At 40.8% G+C, this 12,486-nt stretch overlaps 1 protein-coding gene across 6 annotated transcripts in view; it reads right to left on the bottom strand.

Annotated features, from left to right (window-relative positions):
* sgsm2 (small G protein signaling modulator 2) overlaps nucleotides 1-12,486 on the bottom strand; it is an 85,608-nt gene that overhangs the window by 26,275 nt on the left and 46,847 nt on the right. For all 6 annotated transcript variants that reach the window (XM_039777802.1, XM_039777788.1, XM_039777786.1 and 3 more), the window contains one exon: nucleotides 3,742-3,910. In XM_039777802.1, the coding sequence (XP_039633736.1) occupies nucleotides 3,742-3,910 (169 nt within the window). The remainder of the gene's footprint in view (nucleotides 1-3,741; nucleotides 3,911-12,486) is intronic.

Genomic DNA, 12,486 nt, shown 5'->3' on the forward strand with positions numbered 1-12,486 from the left:
GTTGTACACCCTAAACTGACGGAAGTAGTTGTGTGAAGAGTAAAAAAGAGAGACAGAGAGAGAAGTTCAACCGTGCTTACATTTACACCTTCACACACCTGACTAATCGCTGTGTAAAGTGAATGTGCAAACATTGTCGGACGCAGCCCCCCTAATTGCAAAAGTCGGAAAAGTGTAGTGGGAGGGTTTTTAGACGCTGTGTGACGTTGATTTGATAAGCTTGTCGCATACTTAGTCTCCCATTGCCAGACCATAGTCTGGCTGCACCCCTTAGCTATTCTGGGATAGGGAAAAAAAAACTCTCTGCCTAGGCGGTGCTAATCCCTGTATGTAGCAAAGATGTTGTTTCAAAAAGATAGCAAAGACAGCGAAAGGGGAGGGACATGTTAGGCTTTCTCCCAGTTGCGATTATGTGATTATGTTTTCGTCATTAAAGTAATTGCAGAGATCTTGGAACACAACAAAATCTCATTGATCAACATTAAAGGACACGCCCCAATCACCATCAATGGGACTAAAGTGGAGAGAGTCAGCAGCTTCAGGTTCCTCTGGGTTTCACATCAGCGAGGACCCTACCTAGACTCACCACGCTGACACCATCACAAAGACCGCAGGCTGAGGAGGTTCAACATGGACTCCAGGCAACTTCTACTACAGGTTGCACCACCGAGAGAATTCAGACTGGCTGCGTCACCGCCTGGTTCGGCAGCTGAACTGCCCTCAACTGTAAGGCTTCAACAGAGAGTGGTGAAAACCAGGACACAACCGCCATCCATGGAGGACCTCAATTATGAATTACTTTTCAATTTCTGTTTTACAGTTCTATTATTACTGAGTTCTCCCTCAAATTCTTTAATGTGTAATTTTGTTACCAGAAGAAGACTTTCAACTCTGACTGAAGCGAATCAATAGATTAAAAATAATGTGACAATTTAACGAACTGCCGTGAGACCGCGTTGAAATATCAGATAATGAAGAGGGTACAGCTTAATACCTTGTAGACAACAAACTTGCGCTGCAACTAACAATTATTTTCATCCTCCACTATTATGTTGATAGTTAAGATAGATAATCGTTTTGTCAATGAAATGACAAAAAAAGCTATAAGTAATTTCCAACAGCACAAGGCGATTTATTCAAACCTATTATTATAAGAAAAGTGACAAATCCTCATATATATGCGAAGCTGGCATAATTGTTTTTAGTTTCAGCTCAACAAAAATTGGAAATGAATGATTTTGACACATATATTGAACCGATGGCCAAAACTATGAAAAAAGGACCACAGATCTAATAGAGTAGAATTATCCTTTAAAGTGTATGAGAGCTGTTGCCACAGCAGGTCTGCTGTTAGCACTGCAGGATAGGAAATGAATGCAGATGATATGCTAGTTTTGCTCTTTACCCAGTGTGTCAGGAAGAGAAGGACGGTGGTGTGTTGGTAATTCGTCATTGTGCTGTCTTGGTAAGAAAAAGATTAAAAAAGTTAAAGAATGAAGGCTGTAAAGGATTCACAAGAGACAAGAAGCCATGTCCACTGACAGCCAAACCCACACACACGCACACACACACAGACAGACACAGACAGACACACACACACACACACACACACACACACACACACACACACACACACACACACACACACACACACACACACACACACACACACACACACACACACAGACATATTCCAGTCCTGCTCTGCTGTAATTACCATTCACTTCACTGCAAACACTCTTTATTGCACTGTTGATGTCTGCTCATGGTTTATCTCCCTGTCTCTTGTTTCCCATCATGCTCTCTGCCTCTTTCGCTGCCAGTTGCGCAAACCACGTTGCCATAGTAACCAGGGTAAATGAGAGATGGAGCCCTGAGGTGGGATGACAGGGAGAGGGGGCAGGGTTGGAGCATGTGTGTGTGTGTGTGTGTGTGTATCTTATGAGTGTGCATGTATGCATTCTGGTGGAAGTGTGTGACTTGTGCAAACCAGATCCCTAATAAAGGCCATATGGGATGTGACAGATCAATGAGAGACGGCGGCTGATATGAAGATGGAGAGCTGAGTGCCCAGCATACCCAAACACGTTTAACTCCTGATTTACATCCTATAATGCAGCCATGTTGCATTGACGTCTCGCTACACATTCTGTCTGTGTTTTATTTTTCGTGCATCAGTGGTGTGTATATGTCTGTGTGCTTTTTGCCCAGTGCTTTCTCTCCTCCCTTTGGAAACCTCTTTCTGCAGCACTGGAGAGACATGTTGTAGCCATGTGGCTCAGGCTAATGGACAATTAATGGGCTTGCAAACAGCTCGGCTAGTATCTAAGTGCCTGCAGATAAAGGAGTTTATCATTCTCTGTGTGTGCAGATACACACAGAAAAACATATGCAAACACGTAAGCAAGTATACACACGCACACGCACACACACACACACACACACACACACACACACACACACACACACACACACACACACACACACACACACACACACACAGGCCTGAGGCTTATCACAGTGTGCACACAGATTGCTCAGCTTTAGTAAACACTCAACTGACCAGAGATTGTGTCTGATGGTGATGACGGAGTGTATCTGTAGCTGTGTGTTTTACATGGAGATAATGACCTGGTGTACAAGGAATGACAGAAAGTTGATAATGCCTAAATAAATCTATGTATATAAATTCTGAAAATAGGCAGGAAATAATTTTTAAGGTAAAAGCAGTGTGCAACAGGTAGTCTCAGGGTGGTTTTGCCACCTGAAAATCTCCAAAATATATATTTTTGGGGTTCTTAAAAATTAAGCTTATTATTTTCTATCCATACTAGTCTATATCCATGACATTCCACTTCTGGGATTGCTCCGGTGCTGCAGGAAGTTCCGCTGGATGCATGTCTTTTCGCCGATGTCCGTTTCCTTCCGCTTCCTTTGTGTTGGAATTTTAAACCCTGGTTGATTTCTGAGGACTATGGTTAACTGCTCCTCAGATCTCTGCAGGGTGAATCCAGACAGCTAGCTAGACTATCTGTCCAATCTGAGTTTTCTGTTCCACGACTAAAACAACTTTTGAACTACCAAAACAAGTTCCTTCCCGAGGCTATTTTGCAGAGGCACTGTGCGTCTGCATCACACGTGTGTCTGCATCACACGTAGGTTTATTAGTTTCAAGGCCCTGGTTATGGGCATTTTGCCTCAGTGGCATGGCTCCCTGGGACACTGTAAAATGAGTCGAGCTATCATTAATGTTATTAATTACACCGGTTCTTCATCTACTATGGCAAATCAAAATGTCTGCTGTCAAAAGTGGTCTATGATCTTTCACAAAGATTATTGGATTGAGGGTGTTCTTGTTATTGTGTCCATATCTTATAAAAACTGCCTCTATTCATTGCAGCTGATGTTAATTAGTTTATGTTCTGGTGCATAATTAAAGCTACACTATGAGTCTTATTATCCTCATCACAAAGTGGGCTGTAATGGAGAAGAATGTCTCTTCCTCTCTAATTAGGATGGCAGATTCACTCAGTTTGCACAAATTAAATTCTACGTGTGGTGTCAGGTATGGTCCCTGGTGGGAACACTCCAATCAGAAAAAGATTAATTGAAACTTTAAGGTGAACTCAAAACTGTCTCTTAAACAGCATTTACTGGCATGATGAATCGGTGGATTCTGGTTTCGTAAATTTTTTCAAACACTTGTTTGGATAACTCGTTGGAAAGAACTTTGTGACCAACCTGGTGAGATCAGCCTGCTGCTGGAGTTGCTCTTGCACCTTACGGCAAACCTCGCCAGCAGTATCGTAGACTTTGCCGACTTTGGTGAAGAGGGCGGCGATCTTGTCGCTGCGGAGAAAACCAGCTGCCCGTCTCTTCAGCAGGTGACTCAGGCAGGCCTCGATAGCAGCTGGAGAGACAGGAGAAGAGTTGGGATTGGTAAAATTGACAAGAGAGGAGAGCAGGGGAAAGATGAGAGATTATTAGCAAAAAGATGGAGGACAATAGAAATAATTGGGTCCATGGAGCGTGTGCACTACAGCCCGAGACACTTCCTCGGCAGGGTTGACTGACTTCCTGCACAGCTGAATGGCTTGAACTAACCAAGCAGTTCCTTTAGTATTGAGTAGTTCAGAGATGTTCCTGGGAGCTTGGAGTGTGAATGCAAATTGTAAGTCAATAGATCACGCTTACTTGCATTTCCATCTGCACAGACCATCTAGCAAGCAATTTTCATGGCTTGATGGCAGAGGTTTACACTCAAACCACTCCAAATTATTTCAATTGAGTTATCCACTTTCACTTTGATAGGCCTATGACTGATTCTTGTATGATGCTGCTTGTAGAATGTATCTTTTTTCAGTTCAATACCTATCAGTAACCATCAGAAATACATATCAGTAACCATCAGGAGCATTTCATCTGCAGTCTCAAATGTTTGATGCACAGCGAGGAAATTTTACGCATGGCACACACGGGGTACCTTTAATTATCTAAATCCTCTGACACATGGTATCTCATGGTAATTGATCTACTGTGCTTTTGTAAGAGCTGTTCCACATAAATTCCAGTGAGATGACTTGTACAGTGAAATACTTTTAATTTTTTTTTTTTTACTTCGAGTGAACCTCAAAAGAGGATTGGTGCGTTTTCAGATCGTGCCTTGGAGGCCACCTAGACCAGATCCAGAACTGGAATGAGCTCAGTCTGCTTGTTATATTACAAGACATTATGGCCTACAATTGGGACTAAATGAAAAGCTTGTGAAGTATCCAAGATTGAAAATGTTCATCCTCTGTTGCGCACGAATGGGAAATTTGCCCATTAGATTTTACATGCAGATTTTTCTTAAAATAGAAATGTCTACAGCCAATTTCACGGCAATTTGTGCAGTGCATTGTTGAACTACAATATCTTCCTCTGAACCAAATGTTTGGAAGGTGTTGGATGTGCAAATTAGTAGGTAGACAATGTGTGCAGTACGAAATGTGCAATCTATGTGCAAATGGACTGAGCATAAGAATATAAAGAGAACAATTAAATGATCTTACAGCATACAACGTCCTCTGTATCTGCACAAATGTCAACATGTTGCTGCGACTCATCTCTTCATTCCACCTCGAGGCATTCTCAGACTGTTACTAATGGACTTGTGTGAGGATATAATACGATTAGTGAACACTTTCCTCTGTATCTCTTATTCTAGGGGAGAGATGACGGCTGCTTATTAAATTAGAAGCAACACAGTCACCTGAAATGTGATTTGCTGAAGTGAGGGACAATTGCTGGCCGCCTACAACCTTTAAATATTTAGAAGGTTGGAGGTAGTAACCTGTCCCTGAGCATGCCCTTTACACTGCGGGTACTTGTTGTCCGTTCATTACCGGTAAAGATAAGATCATATACACTGTAATATCTGTGTGTGTGTGTGTGTGTGTGTGTGTGTGTGTGTGTGTGTGTGTGTGCGCGCTCAGCTGCAGAAAAGTTTTGATATAAATATGCAAGAATAATGGGTGGGTTGAAAAAGTAGACTCCCTGATGATTTCTGTACAGCAACAGTGAATGTAACTGTGAGACAAAAAAGTAACATGGAAATCTGCATTTAATAAGTGATAATGTGAAAAGGAACCATATACCAGAGTCATTTTTTAAGTCTTTTGGATCAAGTCCTTCAGTCTAATGTCTTTGAGACACGACTTGCAAATCAAAATACAAGTATTTCAGGTCTGTCAATGCTAGTAGCTTTAATCACCAAATACTGCATTTCAAATGGAAAACATGATGCAGAAAAGTATCCACTTTAGCCACCCCCTAATGGACACTTTTGTATACCAACAGGACGCTAGTATATGATATGTAGCAGAAAGACTGAAGTGGCCCAGAGAAATACATAGACTCATATGCAGAAAATGAGAGAGAAACGGAGAGTCTCTTTCTAGCTGTGGCCCATCCATTAGCCGTCTCCCTCCCTCTGTAATTGCTGCATTAATGCTCAGACATAATAAGCTTTTTAGGGCTGATGGTAAAAGCAACATCATAATATGATTATTCAAATGAACGCAAACAGAGACTCTGCCTCTTACTCATTTTGATGTATGTGGTAGGTGATTTAATACGTTTTAATAATGTGCTGACTTTATTGGTAAACAAAAATTACATAAAGGGTTTCTGAAAAACTACTGCATTCATGCAAATGGGTCTCTATGTAAACCTACAACAGCCACAGAGAATAGCTTCATTAGTTTTAGATAAAAAGTCCATCTGCAGTATGAATTCATATCAGCTCTGAGCTTTTGCGGCTGTCTGCACGTGTTTTTCCTCCATGAGGTGAATGGAGTGGATATTACAGTGGAATATAATGACCAACAACAATATCATTCTCTCTGATGCTGGGAAAACTAGTGCTTTATGATGAGTGTAATAGTCTGCTTTTATTGCTACTCTCTGAGCCATAGAAGGAGTGCTTAGAGGCTTTGAGGTTTTTGCTCAAAAAGCTCTTTGTACATTACATTCACAGCAGCTTTATTCTGGCAGATTAACATGTTAACCTATGGAAAATTAATGTTGGTATCCAAAGGGATAGCAGGGATTAGTTGCTGTAAAGTTTGAGCTGAAGTGTTGGTTTATGAGGAGCGTGTAATAGTCTTAGGGAACATTAATGCATGGTTGTTTCTGTGGAAACACAAAAATCGAGCAGAAGATGCGAGCGGCTCTCCCACGGGAGAGACCGCACCCGGCTCCTCTCATTCTGCTGCTTTCTCTCACGACCAGCCTGCTAATTCATGTTTGGGTGTCTGTGGTTCATATTAATGATCAAATCCTTTCTATCATACGTGCAGAAATAAAGGCTTTCATTCTGACAAGAGCAGAGAGACAGTTAATCCCAGCACTTTTACAACACACTCACATTACAGAATGTATGCATTTTTTGTGTACATTTTTGTTGCATGTTTTTGTATAATTTGGATGATTGTGCTTCGACAGCATTTGTGCTTACAAAGAAAATATGTGGCAGGTCCCTCTGGAGCTGTCACCACTGAGATCATTAGCAGATCTAATGGAGACAAAGCTAATTAGGCAGCACTCCACTTCTCCCTTCCTGTCTGTATCTGTTTGTCTCTGTCTGTCTGACAAACTCTATCTCAGGTTTCCTGTGTCTGCTGCTGCTGTCTCAGAGTGTCACCTCTCTCAACATGCCTCAAGTCTACGACAAAGTCTCAGTCTTCTGTCTAATGCATCACTACAGATAGCCTTCCTGTATGTCAGGCTCTTCAACACTCCGGTCTGACTCAAGATGTATGGCAGACGAAAGGTTAGGCCTTCAAAATCCCCCCAAAATCTCTCCTGAAAGTACCCAGTCAAATGGGTAAAAACTGGCTACACTTACTGTACATGCAGGGGAACGAAACAGACTAGAGAAGCATTGTGAATTTAACCTCATACACATGCTGCAAAGACAAAGAGGCTCCAAAGAAATTAAACCTATAACCGACCAATAGAGTTTGTTTTAATTCCTACAGAAGAAGGAACCACGGAGTTGTATGGCGTCCAATTATTTTTAATTGTTGCATAGGACAGTGAGACAACATATAGCCAAAATTTTGCAATTTAGCATTGAGCATGTGTGAGAGCCTGAATCTTAACCACTTGGCTACTAGGAAACCGAGAAAAAAATTTGTATTTTTAATTTTGGTGTGAACTGTCCCTTTAAGGTGTTGTCTTGAGCAGTATTTCTAAGTCTAGATGAAAGGGATGTTAATGTCGTTATCAATCATGCCCATAGTTCTGTGTTACAGCCATTTCACCTTTGTAAAAACATTAAAGCACAAAGTACGGCCATAACAAGTGTTAAGGACAAACTCAGGAGCGGCACAACTCATTTCACATACGTGGAGAATGTTCAGGAGACTTTGATGGCTTACACAGGAGCATTTCATTTTTAACACTCAACTGAGCAGACAATTAAGCAGGCAGTAAAGTTTAACCACATTGTTGTGTTATTGTGTAGTTCCTGTCTTCCTGAAGATGTATTTAAACTCATGCTAGAGGCGTTAACGTTTAGCTGAACCTTTTATATTATTTATATTTTATATTGCAGGCGCCCAAACATGGATGCTAAAGCCTAGTTCAGCCTATCTCTCTCTCTGGGAAGTATGCTAAAGTGTGGCTGGCCCACCGACCTCCAAAAGCAGACAGTCCTAAAACAAAACATTCCCTTATCATACAGCTGTGTACACTCCTTGAATCTACGGTGAGACAAACATAATTATAGCTTCAGCTTTTTGGATGCTTTTATATAGACCTTAGTGGTCCCCTAATACTGTATCTGAAGGCTCTTTCCTGAAATTCAGCCTTGGTGCAGAATTACAGCCACTAGAGCCAGACCCACAATGAGCTTTCCTTAGTATGTGCCATTTCTGTGTCTGTAGCTTTAAATGCTAAATGAGGAGGAGAGAGGTGGGGGGCAAGGTGGAGGGTGAGGGTGTGGCCTTGACCAATTGCCACTTTGCTTATTTGCAAGCCATGATGTCTCTCTCTTTCTCATGGGCAGGCCAAATTCTCTGGGAGGTAACCTTGCTCCTTATGACCTCATAAGGAGAAGATTTCAGATCGGCCCATCTGAGCTTTCATTTTCTCAAAGGCAGAGCAGGATACCCAGGGCTCGGTTTACACCTATCACCATTTCTAGCCACTGGGGGACCATAGACAGGCTGGGGGAACTCTTATTAATGTTAAAAAACCTCATAAAGTGAAATTTCCATGCCATGGGACCTTTAAGACGTTTTCAGTTTTGGAAAAAGAATAATTTGGGGTCCAATATTAGGGGTCTTTGAATTATTAAGCAATGAGCTGTTATTTTGTTTAAAAAAAAAAAAGCCTTGTATCGAGTATTAACTATTTCACACTAGTTTCACTGTGTGAGCAGACAACAGGCTCGGATACATCATCTGATATCAACAAAAGACATGACCGGGAATCTCTCTATTCATCATAACATCTCTAGGTAATATAAAGCTGCATGTATGTGCGAGCTGTGATTGATGACTTTAATAAACCTTGGTAACTTCAGGCCCTACAAGTTGACAGACACACAGGGTGGTTGTGTACCGTTTATGTGACATAATTGTGCATTACTGTTTCAATGTAACTGGTGGGGGATTGTCTCATGGTGGATTTGTAGCTCTCATACCTTCATGCCTTAAAGGAAAAATCCTGGGTGGGGAAAACAGTAGCAATGCAGCGCATACTTCTGGAGTATGTTCTTAGTTGTAAATCTTTCTTGTTCTGGTGGATGATTGGTAGATCACATTATTGTATGTATTTCCAGTACAGATAAGAAGACACCCATAAACGTACTTAGCTTTTAATAGCCCGTAACATATTGTACTGAACACACCCCTACACACACCTCTGAGTAAAGACCTCAGAGCTATAGAAGCTATGCAAAGAGGGCGATCTTTTCAAGCCTTGAAGGAAAAACTTCTGGAAGTGATTGCTGCACTTGAGTCTCCCCTCTGAACTGCAAAATCTCTTTGGGTTGTGAAATAGTATGATTTAGGCTTAGAGCTGCTAAAACTGGATAGCTTTAATTTGCAGAGAGAGAGAGTTCAGGTGGCCCCTCAGCCCCTGCAGCTAGATAATCTTACACCAGCCAATATACCCACAATATTAATATATTTCTCAATGTTCAACATGACAAACCATATATAATTAACATGAAAGTGTATCATTTAAAATGTATTTTGTCTACTTTTTGGAGGGGCAGTCTCATATTTAGCCGTGGCATAAGGTCTTTGGTTAATTTCAAATATAGATTCATCACATCCTTTTTTCTGATATAAATATACTCTGGACTATTTTTATTCCCTTCCGAGGGCTATACCTGTCTGACTTTATGAGTCATGCTGCTGCTCCTGAACTAGGTGCAGATAGAAAAAGAAAAAGAGCGATAGTGGGAGACACTGGTGGAACAACGACAAGAGAGTCCTGAGACAGATAGGAGATTGCAAGGGAGAAAATAACATGATGGAGAGATGAAAAACGGCAGAGAGTATATTGATTTTAGCAGAGAGGATGGAAAAAGCTCACTCTTTCCTACCAATTTCTCCTCGAGCTGCCCAACTCCCACAAGGGAATCACAAAGTATACTGCTAAACAGGTGACAAAGGCAGTGTTTATGCAGCATTTCTTCAGCAAGTGTTTGTAGCAGCTTAAGGATTTCAAATATAATTGCCTGAAAAAAGTCCTGATGTCTGTTATTGTTTAGCTCAAAGCAACACTATTAACATAATCTGATTCAATCAGATTATAAATATTAGTCCTTAAAACCGCGACATATACTGCTTTTTTTAACGGTCAACATTGCTTTAGAACAACAGATTTATCACAGAAAAATGAGAAATACTTGGTGGACCCAGATTTTATAAAATATATACCATATCGGTAACAATTTCTACGACGCCCGTGTCTATAATGCATTATAAAAACATACTTATAATGCATAATGCGCTTGAAGCACTGTATAATTATAGTTATAAGCACTTGTAAATATCCATAATGTTTTATAACAATAATCATGACACATTAAAAAGCATTTTATAGTGACTTAAGGTCAAGTATCATAATACTTAATAATTGCTGGTCACTCACTGACATTTTTTTCACGGATCATAGTGTATTACAATTCTCATAGTAATACATTGTAGCCTATTATCTAAAATGTATTTAGTGTTTAGAGTGAGTAGAGTTTTGGGGGAAACATCACATTAATGATTTCATAAATGTCTATCATTCAGTAGTGTCAAATTGGAGTACCTCACCAGTACTATCCTATAAACCATTAATTATACTCTCCCCTTTCACCTTTATTATTAGCCAACATTTGAAGTGCAGTTTTATCTCACGTTTGGTCAACTTTGCACATTTAATAGGACTAATGTCCCCAGTAAAAGAAAATACCTGAAGTACCTTACCCTCAATCATTAAAATATACATTTATATTAGAAGTTTCTTAGTAACTCAAGAGTATTGTACTTTGATTGTTCTGATGCATTCCTTTGTTTATTCTTTGTGGATGTAGTAAAAACTTTGTCACCTTAATAATTTCTCTGCACTTCAAAGTGCTCATTTCTTGCGTCTGTTATTATTGTTGGCTGTTTGTATATCCTTACATAAAAAAAATGTTATGATTTTTTGTGATACATAAGCTTATGTCGGATTTACCAAACCTGCAGTTCATCGGGTAATCAGCGCCTTTTTCTGCTACTATACCGTAAATTGTGCGCATTTAAAAGCGCAATTGAATGGGCCTCCTTCTCTCTTTCTATCACGGATCAGCCACCAAGTCAGTCAAAACAAAGATTTAGAGAGAAAGAACTTCTGACGATAAGTTTCAGAAACCAACTCGTATGACTTAAAGACAGCTGCTTTCACAGTCGTATAATCCAAGCCATCCCCACCACATATAGCCGAATAGGCCTCCTGGGCCCGACCAGCGAGGACACACTGAAGCATCAGCACCCTGTCTAAATCTGGCCTTTTTTATTTATTTTTTTGCATCGGCAACGTGTTCAAAGAGAGTGAAAAAAGAATCAGGATCCCGTTCATTAAACTGTGGCACTAAACGGCAGTTGGCAACAATATCCAAACCACCCGGTGCAGAGCCCATGGAGGCATCATCATGACCCCCCAGAACCTCCAGGAACAAGCTTGCCCTCTCTTATTAACTCCAACCTAGACTGCTCCAAGTCCAACTTCCTCCTCTCAGTTTCCTGATGCATTTTCTCCAATTCAAGCTTTTCTGCCTGCCGAAGTTTCTCCAACTCCAACTTTTCCTCTCTCTCTCAAAATGCCTGCTATGCGTCTCCTGCTCAAACTGCAAATTCAAAAACAGCTCCTTCTGCTGCTCAAAAGTTAAACTTGCTGCCTGCACCCTGTTGCAACAGATACGGACATGGGCACAGACTCAGTCTCAGTTTTATTTAACACACCACATTCAAATAAAGACATCAAAACTCTCCTTTTGCTTTTTCAGCAATGTCATAATGATCATCTATCTCCAACAACTGATCCTTTTTACAACCATTTACAAAATCTACTGTGGGCGCCTCAAAAAGACATGGAAGCCATCATCACAAAGGACAATACAGAAAACTATACCTCAACCATCACAGTCGCACTTTAGAAATTGTCAGCCCAACGACAGAGAATTTCCCCCTAACTGCCTAGCCAAAAGCTAGCTAAAGCTCAACCCTAGGCTTCGAGTGGTACTTGCGGTGGGTAGTTATACACGGCATTGGCTGCAATAATAACCATTATATGCATTCAATGACATTAGCACGGCAGCCCGAAAGAGCAACCAAAAACTGGCGACCCTCCAGCTGCAGCGGATGTGCCCTGAGACAATCGCTCTTGCCACTTTCTTACCACACTGATAGAAGAAAAAAAAACGGACACCATCCCTGGATAAAAGCACCCTACAACCTG

The sequence above is a fragment of the Perca fluviatilis genome, chromosome 2 (genome assembly GCF_010015445.1).
Source record: "Perca fluviatilis chromosome 2, GENO_Pfluv_1.0, whole genome shotgun sequence".
Classification (NCBI taxonomy): Eukaryota; Metazoa; Chordata; class Actinopteri; order Perciformes; family Percidae; genus Perca; species Perca fluviatilis.